This window comes from Populus nigra, chromosome 7 (genome assembly GCF_951802175.1).
Source record: "Populus nigra chromosome 7, ddPopNigr1.1, whole genome shotgun sequence".
In the NCBI taxonomy this organism is placed as follows: domain Eukaryota; kingdom Viridiplantae; phylum Streptophyta; class Magnoliopsida; order Malpighiales; family Salicaceae; genus Populus; species Populus nigra.
Genome location: NC_084858.1, coordinates 11,231,915 through 11,247,069, shown reverse-complemented (window position 1 = coordinate 11,247,069; position 15,155 = coordinate 11,231,915). Strand labels below are relative to the sequence as shown.

The following is a 15,155-nucleotide window of genomic DNA, read 5'->3' as shown; positions in this document are numbered from 1 at the left end:
TTCTCAGTTGAAGTTGGGTGTTGTAAAATTTTTTAGAATCTATATTTCAACCTAATGCATTTATATATGTTATTTATAATGAATGAATAAATGCGTATGAATGCAAATATGTGTACATACACATTAGGTATAAATGGCAAAAACCCATGCAAAATGAATATTTAAGGAGTCCATACTCTAAGGGATGGTTCTAGGCCATTAGATAAGGGTAAGCTTTCTACCTAGTCTCAAAAGGTCTATGAACTGCCTGGTGACAACCTTATATAAAAGTAGTATAGGGGTTTATAAGGAATGGTTAGGGGCACAATGTGACCGTTATTACCGAGTAAACATTTAGTTCATAGTTGGATGTTTCACAAATCTGAACCCCAACTGAAAGTCATAAGATAGAACGTTATTCCCCACATAACCTAGAATTAACTTTATTTGTTAAATTAAAATGCATGAGGGCATTAATCCATACCTAACATACTTATGCATGAACATGAAGTAAAAATGCATGCTAAAGTAGTAAAAATACGAGCTAAATTTAAACAGACCAAAACAAACAAATAATCAAACAAGCAAAACTTAGTCCGGCCAGACAAGGTGTTTCCCAGTGGAGTTATCATCTTGTCGTGGGGCAATGTCGAAATGACGCGTTTTAAGATGCCTCCTAAGAGGTGTTGTGTTGGGAAAAGAAAGAGTTTTGGATCTAATTATAAAATTATGATTAAGGTTCAAGAGTCACCACCTAATATTATGGTTACTAGGAAATCTATTGTCTATGAGAGTCTAGGTAAGAGACTAGTTGTGCAATGAGAAGATGCACCACCCCTAATGCACCCTACCTGAAGTAAGTTGCATTGTTATTTGATTATTTATCTAAGTCAAGTTTCTATTCGTTAGTCTTTTTCTAAAGTCTAAGGCAGGTCTCCCTTCATGAGAAAATCTCTACCTTATTAGGTGAAGTCCTAACCATTCCAAAGTTCAAATTTTAGCATCGTATTTATTTTGTATTTTGTATCTTTAACACCTAAAAGTGTACTATATTGTGTAGTTTTACAGCCCCAAATATTAAAGTCTACATTTAAACCTTGATATAAAATGAACATAATGATTAGTGAAGGGTTTTTGACATTTTGGCCAAATCCTAATGGATGACTATAAACTGGTTACAATAACTATTTTTTTGTAATTTTAAAACATGAGAAAGATGCAAATTTTTTGTTTTTTTATAAAAATATGCTTGGAAAACTTTTAAGATTTGGTCGTATACATGAAAACAAAATATTTTTTGTTTTTTTTTTGTTTTTTGAAAGAGGAAATTAATTTAAAAATATTTTGAGATTTTTTTGAAATTTTTTTAGAAACATTTCAGAGAAAACCAGGTATTTTAATATCCAATATGTACCTTACAGTATAAATACAATCCAATATTATGCAAAATTAGTATAAAAACATGGGAGAAAATCACAAATTTTTTTAAAGAACTTTTACAAAAACAATTTATTTTTTTTGGTATTTTATATAATAAATAATATTATAGTATTATTATTATTATTATTAAATATATGGTTTAGGCATGGCCTAGTCAACTGGATCAACCCCAGCCTAGTCTGGTTGGGATGACTGGCGGCCCAGCAGACCATACCCTTTTTTTTTCTTAGTGGACCTGGCCTAGCCTTTTGGGCGGGGTCTAGTCCAGGCCTGCATGGTTGCTGGTGTAGCCCAGTAACCATGCAATTATCTGATCATTACATGAAAATCATGCATGACCAGATCAGGGAGGGGGGAAACAAAAGGAGGAGGCGACGCTACCTTGCTTGGCTGGAGGCAAATGGTTGCTGGAGTGATTCCTAGTGTTGTTGGAGTCGTTCCTGATTTTTATCTTTTAGAAAATATGCTTGAAAAAAAAAACCTTTTAGGATATGGTCATATACAAAACAACACCTTTTTTTTTAATGAATTTTTTTTTTTTCAAATTTTTAATTTTTTTTTTGAAATTTCGGAGGAAAACAAGTATTTTAAATATTAGATCCTTATCTTATAGTATAAGTCTACAGTCCGATATTATGCAAAATTATTGGAAAAACATGTGAGGGGGCCCACAAATATTTTTAAAATGACCTCAGAATTTTTGGAATTTTTTTTATTATTATGATAATATTATTATATTATTATTAAATATTTTGGGTTGGGCTGGCTCAGCCATTTAAGGCGGCCTAGCCATTTAGGGCGAACTCAGCTGGGCTAGGTTGACTAGCAGCCCAACATGCTTATTTTTTTTATTTTTCTTTGGTTAGGCCGGACCCAACCCAACTATTTGGGCTGAGCTGACATGGGTCCAACCCAACACAACTTATTCACTAGCCCAACCTAGTGACTACGTTGCATGAACAGTGTAACATGAATTATAATTCATGTTCCATTGTTTACATGTAGTGGAACAGAAGATGTTGGAAAGAGAAGAAGAGAGGGGGAGGCTTACTTGGTATCGAAGGAGCTGCTAGTTCAGGAAGTCGACGTGAAGCTAGTGGCAATGTTTGTGGAGGAGTCAATGTTATTGTTGTTAGTGGTAGTGCTGGAGAAGGAAGAAACTGAAATATTGGTGACTATTTGTCTACTGGAGCTGCTGCTGTTGTTGTTGTTGCTATGTAGGAAGAAGAAGCAGTTGATGGAGAGGGAGAAGTATAGTGGCTCTGATAAAGGAATTGGTGGTTGGCGTTGGCTGTGAGGGAAAAAGAAACCTTCAACTAGGAGAAAAAAAAAGAAGTTGGTAGAGAAGAGAGAGATTCTTGCAGTGGCTCCTCCTGATGTGAGGTGGTCGGCTGGTGGTTATAGTGACTTGTGGTGGATAAGATAGTGATGATGGTGGTGGTGGCTGAAACGGCAGAGAAAAAGGGAAAGAATAATGACAGAAAAATTAGGGGGATTGATTTTTTTTCAATTTTTGCACCTGATTTTCTTTATGCTTAGGCCATGAAATCCACCCCTATGTATAGAGGTGGAAGATGGATATTTTATCTTTAATAGTGTCAAATCTTGGCTCTTGATTCAACTCGGAAGAATCTTAACCATTGGCTCAAAGTGGCTATCATGGTCTAACAAAGTTACTGCAGGAATGGGCTGGTTGGGTTGGTTACTTTGGGGCGGTGCCACGGCCGCTGTGGCGTCAATCGGCTAGAACAAACCACATTGGGGTATAGTTAGATGTCAGGTCATCGCTTATGTGCAAGTTTTGCCAAAATTGGTGGAGAGATGAATCATTAAATGCTTTAGGAAGATGGCCCCTTGAGCAGCCTTTTCTGGTGAAAACCTGAAGAAGAAGATAAACAATTATCCCAAAATAGTGCTATTTTGGTAAAGTTCATTTTGGTTCTTCAATTCATGATTTTTTTCAATTACACCATTGATTGACTTCAAACTTTCAATTTTGTTCAATTTTGCCCCTCACGAACTCTAATTTCAGCCTTGAATTTCAACGCCTTTTTCATTTTGGTCTTTGATCTTGGATTTATACAATTTGACCCTCAATTGATCATTAAATTTTTAATTTTCTTCAATTTCACTTCTGATTTCAATCAATTGAGTCCCTAGAGTTCGACGTCTTTTTCAAAATGGTCATTAGCTGTGAATTTCTTCAATTTAGCCCTTAATTGACTCTAAAACTTTGATTTTCTTGCAATTTTACCCCTGATTTGAACCAATTGACTTTGTAAAAATTAAATTTGGTCTTCTAAAATTCTAATCTTCTCAATTAAGTCCAAAGTGAGCTCCTAAAATTATTTTTTCACCAATTAAGCCCTAATAAAATTAATTTGACCCATTTAAAGTATAATTTAGTCTTTACACCTAATTACCTTTAATTGAACCCAAATTAATTTTTAAACATAATTAATCTTTAATTTGGCCCATAATTAAATAAAATTGGTTATTAAAAATTTAATTATGTTCTTAAGCTTAATTGTATACAGGTTCGTTCAATAATCATGTAACTTGACCTTGATTTTTCACCAATTAATTTTTCTAAAATTCTAATTTTATCAATTAAGTTCAAAGTGAGCTCCTAAACTTAATTTTTCACCAATTAAGCCTTTATAAAATTAATTTGACCCATTTAAAGTATAATTTAGTCTTTACACCTAATTAAATCCTTTAATTGAACCTAAATTAATTTTTAAACATAATTAATCTTTAATTTGGCCCATAATTAAATTAAATTGGCTTATTAAAAATTTAATTATGTCCTTAAACTTAATTGTTATACAGATTCGTTCAATAATCATGTAACTTGACCTTGAATTTATATTGTCTCTCTAGTTTTTGGTAAAACAGGGTACAATTTAAATTTTAGATTCTTTCATACTAAGCTATTTTAGCATTTAATCTATACCCATGGATTGAGATAATTTAAGCAATCTTTTATATCTATCTCCATAGATCTTTATATCCAATATAGGCTTCTTCCAATTTCTTAATGGATAAATTCTTAGATAACCAAAACTTTACTAATTAAAGTAAAGATACGTTTGCTACATATATCATCTATATATAATATTAGGAAAACACCACTATTCTCACTAATCTTTTGTAAACACAAGGCTTATCCATATTTTTAATGAAATCAAATATGTTGATTATACCATCAAAATTGGATATTCTTACGCCTTAAAGCTTGCATTGTATATTTGTACTTTTCCTTTAATGTTAGTCTTTTTTAAAAAACTCACTTAGATCCAATGGGTTTTATTCATTCAGGTGGATCAACCAAGTTTCAAATTTAGTTAGTATATGAAGTCCATAACTTCAAGTCATTTCTTAGAAAAAATATCATATATTACTTCCAAGTAATTGGTAGGCTAATCAATTATGAGCTAACATGTCATTCACAATTTTCATGAGAAGTCCTTATTTCATTGATGCATGACATGTTTACCAAATTTATAGAGATTGTATGTTTCTTAAGGTTCAAGCTAAACCATTCAATGTTTTAGCCTTGTGAATATATTTCATCTAGATGTAATATTCTAAGAGATGTAGATAATTTCATTCTTTTTTAGGAATTTGACTAAAATTCAATTTAGTCCTTTGTCTTTTATTTGCATCCCTAATTGACTTCAAACTTTTAATTTTATGTGATTTTACCCTTATCAAACTCAAATATCAACCTTGAAGTTCAATGTCTTTTTATTTTGATCATTGATTGTAAATTTATGCAAATGATCCTCAATTAACCACTTAACTTCTAATTTGCTTCAATTTCACCCTTGTTTTCAACCAAAGTAAGGGCATGTTTGAGATTGTGATAGCGGTTGCGGTTCAAAGTATTTTTCGTTTAAAATGCATCAAGATGATGTTTTTTTATTTTTTTTAATTATTTTTTATATCAATGCATCAAAACAATCCAAAAACACTAAAAAAATATTGATTTTAAGCAAAAACAATTTTCAAAGTGTTTGGAAATGCGGGTTGGACCGCATTTCCAAACGGGCCCTAAGTTCTCGAAGTTTAACGTCTTTTTCAAAAAGATTATTAGTTGTAAATTTCTTTAATTTGACCTTTAATTGACACTAAACTTTGATTTTCTTGCAATTTTATCCCTAATTTCAACCAATTGACTTTGTAAGAATTAAGTTTGGTCCTTTAAAATTTCAATCTTATTGATTAAGCCCAAATTGAGCTTCCACACTTAATTTTTCACCAATTGAGTTCCTAATAAAATTAATTTGACTCATTAAAAGTATAATTAAATCCTTGCACCTAATGGAATCTTTTAATTTGACCAAAACTAATCCTTAAACATAATTAAACTTTTAATTTAGCCCATGATTAAATCAAATTGGCCTATTGAAAATCTAATTAAGTCCTTGTACTTAATTTTTTTATGCAAATTCATCCAATAATCATTTAATTTGACATTAAATCAACATTTTCTCTTCAATCTTGGGTATAATGAAGTACGATTAGTCTCTTAATTTTGTCGAAAACTCTAACTTGATTCATTTATACATTTGAAACCCTTCTTATCCTACTTTTGTCAAGTTGCTAGTTTTTGTTGTTGTTATTATTATTATTATTATTATTTAAAAGAAAAAGGGTAAATTTGAGGGGAGAACCCAAAAATGGGTTATGACAAAGTCTAAGCCCTTCTTCACAAAATTGAAAGATATTTCTTTTGAGAAATGAATCTTTAATAGCTAAATCTTTACTTGCTTTGCATTTTGGACTTGTTAATAAATTTTTTTCATTCAATTACATATGCATAGTGATATGATATTCATATAAAACATGTTTAAACTTAATTTCATCTAAGCTAGTCTATTTTTTTTATTTAATTGCTATCATTAAAATAAAAAATATTATAAATATTACTATGTGACCTATAGGTTAACACATGTTGCCTAGAGTTTTTTTTTTTTTTTTTAACTTTGTCCAATTTAGTTTTTTTATAAGGATTATCCCTTTTGGATTAAATATAAGCATCAAATATTTTCATGCTTTGTTTCAATTTTTTTTTAAATCGGGCCGGCCTAAGCCACAAATTTCCTAGGTCACAAGTCATCTCGTTGGAGCGAGCATAACTATAAAATAATATATTTTAATTTTAATTTTTAATTTTGTTTTTATTTTTTTCAAATTGAGTTCTCACTCACTGAGACGAGCATCACGTATTTATCTAAAACAAAAAATCCAATTAAAAAATCATTCCTTATTTATAAACATCATCACTATAAATAAATAATCTAATAATATGAATTCATCCACTTTGTTTACTTCTTCATCATACACTCTATCATTCATTGTCTTTTATCCAACAATATTTTTCTCTTTGAAAACGTGAAGAAGCTTAAGGGTGTGTTCAACAATAGAAAATAATTTTCTAGTTTTCCTTTTCTTTTTAAGTTTTTCTTTTTCAACAAAAAATTAAAAAAAAATGTGTTCATTGAAGTTTTTCTTTTTCCTTGTTCAAGTGGGTGGCTTGCTTGCTTTAACATGTGGTAGCCCAAGGGCTCACAATAAACAAATAACAGACAGACTTCATGATATTAGGACCAAACTAGAAAATCCTTAGACCCTCAACCAAACCCAGCTCCCTCCATGGTCTCCTCAGCTTCTCCTTTTTGCCATCCTTGAATTCATCCACCTGCAGAATTTGTCTTACAAAAATGCAAGCCATCTTCTATGTCTAAACAAATGCAAATTTCAGTACCAATAAGAGCCCCAACATGGGTCTCAACAAGAAGGATCTTTCAACAAAAATTACAAGACCTTCACAAATGTACAAACTTAAACCACATAAAACAAGTTCATGCCCAAATCCTCAAACAAAATCTCCACCAAGACCTTTATGTAGCGCCCAAGTTAATTTCAGCTTTCTCTCTTTCTCAAGAAATGACTTTAGCTATTAATGTTTTCAAACAAATCCCTGACCCTAATGTCCACTTGTATAATACTTTTATAAGAGCCTGCGTGCAAAATTCCCATTCTTTACTGGCTTTTGAAACTTTCTTTGAAATGCAAAGGAATGGGCTTTTTGCTGATAATTTTACGTACCCTTTTCTTTTAAAGGCTTGTGATGGACAGTCTTGGTTGCCTCTTGTGAAAATGATACATAACCATTTGGAGAAATATGGGTTTTTTCAGGATTTGTTTGTGCCCAATTCACTTATTGATAGTTACTGTAAATGTGGTTTGTTGGGTGTGAAGTCTGCAATGAGGTTGTTTAAGGTGATGAATGAAAGAGATGTGGTTTCTTGGAATTCTATGATTGGAGGGTTATTGAAAGTAGGGGAATTGAGTGAAGCTTGCAAACTGTTTGATGAAATGCCCATCAAAGATGCTGTTAGTTGGAATACAATACTGGATGGGTATGTGAAGGCAGGAGAGATGAATAAAGCGTTTGGATTGTTTGAGAGCATGCCAGAGAGGAATGTGGTGTCGTGGTCGACGATGGTTTCCGGTTATTGTAAAGCAGGAGATATGGAAATGGCTAGAATGTTGTTTGATAGAATGCCGGTCAAGAACTTGGTTTCTTGGACTATAATTGTATCTGGCTACGCTGGAAAGGGGCTAGCAAAGGACGCCATAAGATCGTTTGAGCAAATGGAGGAGGCCGGTTTGAAGCCTGATGATGGCACAGTTATTAGCATATTGGCTTCTTGTGCAGAGTCTGGTCTCCTTGGTTTAGGGACGAGAGTTCATACTTCTATTGAGAGGATTAGGTACAAGTGCAGTGTTAATGTGTCTAATGCATTGGTTGACATGTATGCAAAGTGTGGTCAGGTGGACAGGGCGCTAAGTGTGTTCAATGGGATGTCAAAAAAAGATTTGGTCTCATGGAATTGCATGCTCCAAGGGTTAGCCATGCATGGGCACGGTGAGAAAGCGCTACAGCTCTTTTCTATAATGAGGCAAGAAGGGTTCAGGCCTGATAAAGTTACATTGGTTGCTGTTTTGTGTGCTTGTGTTCATGCAGGCTTTGTTGATGAGGGAATTCGATACTTTAATAATATGGAGAGGGATTATGGCATTGTTCCCCACATTGAGCATTATGGTTGCATGGTGGACCTTTTGGGTCGTGGAGGTCGTCTTAAAGAAGCTTATAGGCTTGTGCAAAGCATGCCAGTAGAACCAAATGTTGTTATTTGGGGTACCCTTTTGGGGGCCTGTAGAATGCATAATGCTGTGGGACTTGCAGAGGAGGTACTAGATTGCTTGTTTAAGCTGGAACCATCAGATCCTGGTAATTATTCTCTGTTGTCAAATATTTTTGCATCTGCGGGAGACTGGAGCAGTGTTGCCAATGTAAGGCTGCAAATGAAAAACTTTGGAATACAGAAACCATCAGGGGCTAGTTCCATTGAGGTGGATGATGAGGTCCATGAATTTACAGTATTTGATAAATCACACCCGAAATCAGATAAAATTTATCAAATGATTAACAGACTGGGTCTGGACCTGAAGCGAGTTCACGTTGTCCCAAAGGTATACCTGTAGGGGTTGGTTGTCTTTGGCTCAACTGGAAGCATTGCTAAACAACTGTATTCATTTCCTCATTTGAAGCGTAGGAAACACTGTTTTGGGGATGCACAAAATGCATAATGCTGGGGCCTGTAGGAGTTGTAGAGGAGATACTAGATTCCATGATAACGTTGGAACCATCAGATCTGGATGATCTCTTTGCCAGATATTTTTGTCTCTGCAGGTGATCAGAACTGTGTTTCCAATGCATCGGTGGAAGCTATGCTTCACCAATGAGGTCTGTCAATTTACTTGTATTTTGGAAAATTATACTGTGAATCATAGAAAACTTATCGTGATTCAGAGATTTATCAGACCCTAAAGGGAGTCAGCTAGTTCCATCATGTACCTGCAGAAGTAGATGGGCTTTATGTTCAGATGGATTCTTTGCTAAACTGTAGCAATGTTTTCTAATCTTGGTACATATGCAAGACTTGTTCAAACTGTTACTGTGATCTGTTAACCACATTTCTATATGAATGTCTATCATCTTTGATGCAAGATACTGACCTTTTGCTGTTATGCTGATACTCATTTTGGCTAGGACAATAGTGACGTCTTGGATAGCCCATGTGTAAGCACGGGGACTTAGTAGCAACAGTGTTCATTGTTACAAAAAAAGTATTGAAGGAAAAACTATGCAAGATTACCCGCCCCAAAATCCTGCTTAAATAAAACACAACCAAGCTTAAACAAAACCTATCAACTTTGGATGTAATGTTGTTTTTGTTCTGGCATAAAAACTTAACTATTACAGTTAGATTTAGAAATCTTTGAAAGATAGAAGATCTCAAAGAAAAGGAATTAAAGATAGAAACACCAAAATTAGAAATGTAGGAAAATCAGCTGAGCAATTGCAGTCTGCATTGACAATAAACCCATATAACTTCTCATGCCATACTAAGAAAATAATCCTTATGATTTGTTCCCAAACAAATTCAGCAGTATGATGACATCAAGGAAGGTGAACACCATCCTGAATTCTCATCCTGGTGTCAGGTTACTCTGGCTATAAAGCAGGAAAAGCAGGTCCTGCCTCAAACAGGCTGTGAACTTGCCTAGAATGTAGGAGCTTTTTGGAAACTCCGATAGATGTTTAAAGATGAGCATTGCTGAAGCCTGCATGACCAGAGCTTGGTAGCAGGCAATGTCAAGCCTCTATCGAACTCTACCAGGAAGAGTTGAAGAAAGTAGCCCAGGAAGAGTTGAAGAAAGTAGCGATTGCAGTTCAGAATGAAGATAATGGTAAGGAAAATAATAAACAGTAGTTCCAGGTAAGCTTGCAACTTTATCTGAAAAATATTCTTGGACCATTTATGGGATAGTGTTAACATGTTTATTCAAATGACCTTATCCTATGAAGGCTATTACATTTTCTATCTCAGTCAAATGACTTGTTTTTATTTATAGTACAAATGACCTTATCCTATAAAGGCTATTACATTTTCTATCTCAGTCAAGTGTTGCTATGTTTTTGTGATGCTATCTTTTGCCATTTAGGGTATTCTTGAAATGTTAATTAACTGGTAAAATTTAAATATAGATTTACAAATTGAGACAGTGATTGGTTGAATGCTTCTTGAAGTGCATGCTGTTTTGGTCCTACCAATATAGCATTTCAGAGAGTGAAATATGATTGGCTGATTGCTTGGCTTTGAGATGCAGTTTTTTGAGATAGATATATCGTGTTTTTCTTCCTGATATGTTTTTCCTGTATTTTGTGCTTTGCCATAAAGAATTAGTTTGCTAGCCTGGTGTTCTTTTCCTTTTACTTCCAAGCTCTATCAAAACTGTAACATCTAAATTGTTATTGCATTGTTGCTTCAGTTCAAATTCTGTGTTGTTATTTTGGTATTGACAATCGCAAACTAATATCCATAAACTTTTTACTGAATTTTGAATCTGAACATTATTCGCACTGCACATAATATAAGATTGATGAGTTTTAGAATTAAACACAAAACTACACACATCTTAAACACCAGCTTAATTTGTAAATGGAATCTTTTACGTGGGTAAATTAGGATATACAGGATCACCTATTTTTGGGCTGAGGTTTAAATGGTTAAAAAATCAAACCTTGAATTTAAATTTGATTTCATATTTCAGGCCAATAATTAGGTTAACTGAAACAAGCCTGATGTTTATGAAGGATTGATGTACAGTGTTCACATGTTTATGAAGGATTTAACATGCCAAAGTTAACTTAGCCACGAAATCGCTGGAATGTACAGATTGGCATGCTACTTGTGAACCCTTATGCTTTGTCACATGTGGAAAATAAAGATGGCAATAGGAGTACTTTTAGCACTCAAGAGATTACAAATGCAAGCTATAAAACTAGTTAGGCATTTTTTTAATCATGTTTGTTTCTTTGGATTCATGACCAAATTAAGGGTTTGTAAAGCATATAATGCATCTGTTGCTGCTGATTTTTGGTGCAATATTAGGTACTGAACTGATTTATAGAAGAAAAAAAAAACTAAATTAGATAATGCAACTCATTCTTATCTGGGATTGTGGGGAACTTTCTATCTCATTCACATATCAGATTCTGGCCCCATCAGATGGATTTGAGCTTCTCTCTAGTATATATAATTATTATAATTATTTTTTTCACATGGTTGATGATTTGAGATTTTTCAATGACAGATTCATTTAGAGCTTTATTAAGTTGTTTGCTGTGTTTGCAGGAATGGGAACTGAATTTCTGTATAAGATGCTTTTAGTTCCATTATGTACTAAGGAGGACCCGAGGTTTTACAGATTTGAATGAACCTTTCCAGGTTGAGGAAGAATATGGTGGCAAGGTTACCTTCTCTAAAGAGGATATACAAGGGCGGGAATCATCTGCAAATTCATGCTCCTTCGAATGTTTGGCAAAGGTAGTTTCTCAAAGAACCCTCTAAAGAACAGGATGAGGGAATCAGCCAATATAATCTGAATTTAGATAATGAATGGAGAAAGGCAGACAAACTTTTTAACCTTAATGCTGGTAAGGACTTATTTAGCAACACTTTTTAGAGTGTTTTTTCTGTTGATATCAGCCAATGATGCTCCTTTTTATTGGACGTGCAAAGTTTTGACAGCATGTTATGTACAATTGAATGCGCTTGCATGTGGTGTGTGTGCATACACGTTCCCAACATTATTAATTTTCAACTGATAGTTTGATCCTTTCTTTCAGGCCAAACAAGCACAAGACTCTCAGTAGAAGATTGTTACACCTCAAATCACTTGGCAGAATGACACAAGAAGGAATAAAAGAGAACATTAGCAGCAAGAAGATATGTTAGCAGACTGCAACATGAAGGCTTGAAGATGAAGAAGTAGGGAACGCGTGAGCCAGGGGTCATGCCAGTTAATTAGTTAGAGTTAGTTGATCATTGTAGCCGTATATAAAGAACAATTGTATTCCTTGTATGGCAATAAGAAAACACGGAAGATTATTCTCAATTCTCTGTTCTCTCTTCTTTCGGTTCTTTCTCAAATTCTGTTCTCTCTTCTTTCTCAATCTTGTTAAGCTGGGCTTAACATTTTTATGGAGAATATTTGCCTACACAAAAACCCAGGGAAACCATTTTCAACCACAAGAGGTGCTTCAAGTTCACTGCTCGACAGATAACTGGCTGGAAACACGACACATCAGTACTGGAAAACCTACAAAAAGTCCCACTAACCCAAATGATCGTCCAGGTGTAGCTTTCACGTCAGTTGTGCTGTTTATGCCATGTGTAAAGAGTCGTATCCATTGGCCCCTACCTAGCTAGAAAGAAACATCAGAGACTCAACTTGGTTGGAATTGGATGGGACTGATCAGATCACCTTGTGGTTCAGATTAAACCTCACATTTGGATCATTCTCTACTATCCAATTCCAATATCATATTCATTTGGTGGTACACCAAGAAAGAATTAAGAAGAAGAAGAAAGAAAGAGAGCATGGAAGCCTGCTTTCTCACCTCAAACTCCTTCACCAAGACCTTGGAACTTATCCCTTCAATCAAAGCTAGAGTTCTCTCATATCCCAAGAGAAGTTCTAATACATTTCAGAGCAAAAGAGTTGCTCTCTCCACTTCCATAACATGTAAGTGCACCTCTTCATGCATATCTTTGTGTCAGTTTTTTTCTTTTCTTTTCCATTACCTTGATTCACTTCATCTTGATCTAATTTTGTTGGGAATTCATTGATCCCTTGATTCTTATAAGATATCTTTGTTATAAGTTATGATCATGTGTAGTTTAATCAATAACTTTGTATGTTGATGCCAGGTTGCCACATGCGACCACCATCACCATCTGCTGATGACTGTCGGCCTTTACTTGAAGCTGACTGGAGATCGTTTAGAGCAAGATTGGTTGCCAATGAACAAGCACTGAGGCCCACTGAACCTTCCTCAACAGCAGACCCTGATATTGTTGTGGATCAGCAGCCACCACAAATCACAATTGGGGACAAATGGGCTCATACCATCCATGAACCTGAGAAAGGTTGCCTGCTGATTGCCACAGAAAAGCTTGACGGGGTCCACATTTTCGAACGGACGGTCATCCTTCTCTTGTCAAGTGGGCCAGCGAGCCCATATGGCATCATACTCAACCGGCCGTCCCTCATGTCGATCAAGGAAATGAGATCAACGGCGCTTGATGTCGCGGGGGCGTTCTCCAATAGGCCACTGTTCTTTGGCGGGCCATTAGAGGAAGGGTTGTTTCTAGTCAGTCCAGAGAGGGGTTATGATAACGATAGGGTGGCCAAGAGTGGGGTTTTCGAAGAAGTGATGAAGGGAGTGTACTATGGGACTAGGGAGAGTGCTGGTTGCGCAGCTGAAATGGCGAGGAGGAATGTAGTTGGGCTCGGCGATTTCAGGTTCTTTGATGGATATTGTGGGTGGGAGAAAGGGCAGTTGAAAGAGGAAATACAATCTGGTTATTGGGCTATAGCAGCTTGTAGCCCAAGTGTGATTGGTCTTAACAAGGAAGGGACTGTTGGGCTTTGGGAGGAGGTTCTCTGGCTTATGGGCCTAAAAAATGTCTGCTGAGAGAACTTGTCTGAATTGGGCATATAAGCTTGTAAATGGGACTGCCAAGATCACAATAGGATTATTTTATTTTATTTTATTTTATTTTATTTTATTTTATTTTATTCTAATTCTAAGATGCTCCTTCTGTTCCACAAATGTCAAATATTTATTGGAGACTGATATATGTATGACCAACCAAAACCAGAGTTTTAAGAACAATAGCTTGACTTCATTTCTTAAATATAAAAATCACAATTGTAGCTAATCCAATTTAATTGTTTGGTGGGAAATTAATGTAAGGCTTTCATAGATTTGAATAATATTTATTATTATGCATATCATAAATAAATAAATAAATAGATAGATAAAAGAATTGAAAAGAATCATTGTCAATATTGAAGAATTAAGATAAAAAAAAGTGATAAAAAAAGAGAGAAAAAAAAAGAAGAGTTGCAAAAAGTTACATTGCAAGAAAAAAAATAATGATGATAAATCAATCACAGGTAAAGTGATAAACAAGTAAAGTGTAAAACAAAAAAGAAAAAGAAATTATTTTTAAAAATTACAAAATAATAAACGAATAAGGATAAGAACAAAAAAAATAGGGATAAATACAACAAATATAAAGTGATAAATATATTTTTATTAGCTTCTAATTGAGATGATTTTCATACCAATTGACTCAAATGTGTGTGTGTGTGTGTGTGTGTATATATATATTGTATATAAATATATGTGCACGCGAATAGATATATCGTGACTCTTAAATCTCCTTATTAACAAATGCTAAATTGCTTATTCTTTCACGAGTTTTATTAAAACTCTTTTTAAAAATATTTAAAAAATTATAATATATAATTCTTTCCAAGCGACAACTACAGAAGTTAATAAAAAAAAAAACTAAACACCCATTAGACAGGCAGAGGGTGAAGATTCGATGGTGTCTTTTTTATATTATTCAATGTTCAACCACAAGCACCATAGTCGCTAGGCAGCCATGAGGAATGCTTGATGACCCAATAGTGATTAAACAATTCTTTTTCTACAGTACTGTAGAAGCGTGGTTGTGTTTATTTTTTAAAGTATTTTTTATTTTAAAATATATTAAAATAATATTTTTTATTTTTTAAAA

The 15,155-nt window shown here is 34.2% G+C and overlaps 2 protein-coding genes across 4 annotated transcripts; both read left to right on the top strand.

Moving 5' to 3' along the window:
• Positions 1–7,017: 7,017 nt before the first annotated feature.
• On the top strand, positions 7,018–14,120 carry LOC133700022 (pentatricopeptide repeat-containing protein At3g29230). Of its 3 annotated transcripts, XM_062123584.1 has the most exons (4): positions 7,018–10,248; positions 11,697–11,998; positions 12,191–13,089; positions 13,275–14,120. In XM_062123584.1, exon 1 carries the CDS (start codon positions 7,165–7,167, stop codon positions 8,977–8,979), a length of 1,815 nt encoding a protein of 604 aa, XP_061979568.1. In that variant the 5' UTR covers positions 7,018–7,164; the 3' UTR covers positions 8,980–10,248; positions 11,697–11,998; positions 12,191–13,089; positions 13,275–14,120. The 3 variants fall into 3 exon arrangements, with proteins under 3 accessions (XP_061979568.1, XP_061979569.1, XP_061979567.1); XM_062123585.1 differs by having other exon boundaries at positions 7,018–11,888; XM_062123583.1 differs by having other exon boundaries at positions 7,018–11,998.
• Positions 12,945–14,120, top strand: LOC133700024 (uncharacterized). The gene is made up of 2 exons (XM_062123586.1): positions 12,945–13,089; positions 13,275–14,120. Exons 1-2 carry the CDS (start codon positions 12,945–12,947, stop codon positions 14,039–14,041), a joined length of 912 nt encoding a protein of 303 aa, XP_061979570.1. The 3' UTR covers positions 14,042–14,120.
• Positions 14,121–15,155: the final 1,035 nt, after the last annotated feature.

What these genes read in the sequence shown, in the direction of transcription:
- LOC133700022 (XM_062123584.1), top strand. Translation starts at nt 7,165, where the DNA reads ATGTCTAAACAAATGCAAATTTCAGTACCAATAAGAGCCCCAACATGG.
- LOC133700024 (XM_062123586.1), top strand. Translation starts at nt 12,945, where the DNA reads ATGGAAGCCTGCTTTCTCACCTCAAACTCCTTCACCAAGACCTTGGAA. An exon ending in TCTCTCCACTTCCATAACAT is followed by an intron (nt 13,090 to 13,274) that starts GTAAGTGCACCT and finishes TGTTGATGCCAG; the next exon opens with GTTGCCACATGCGACCACCA.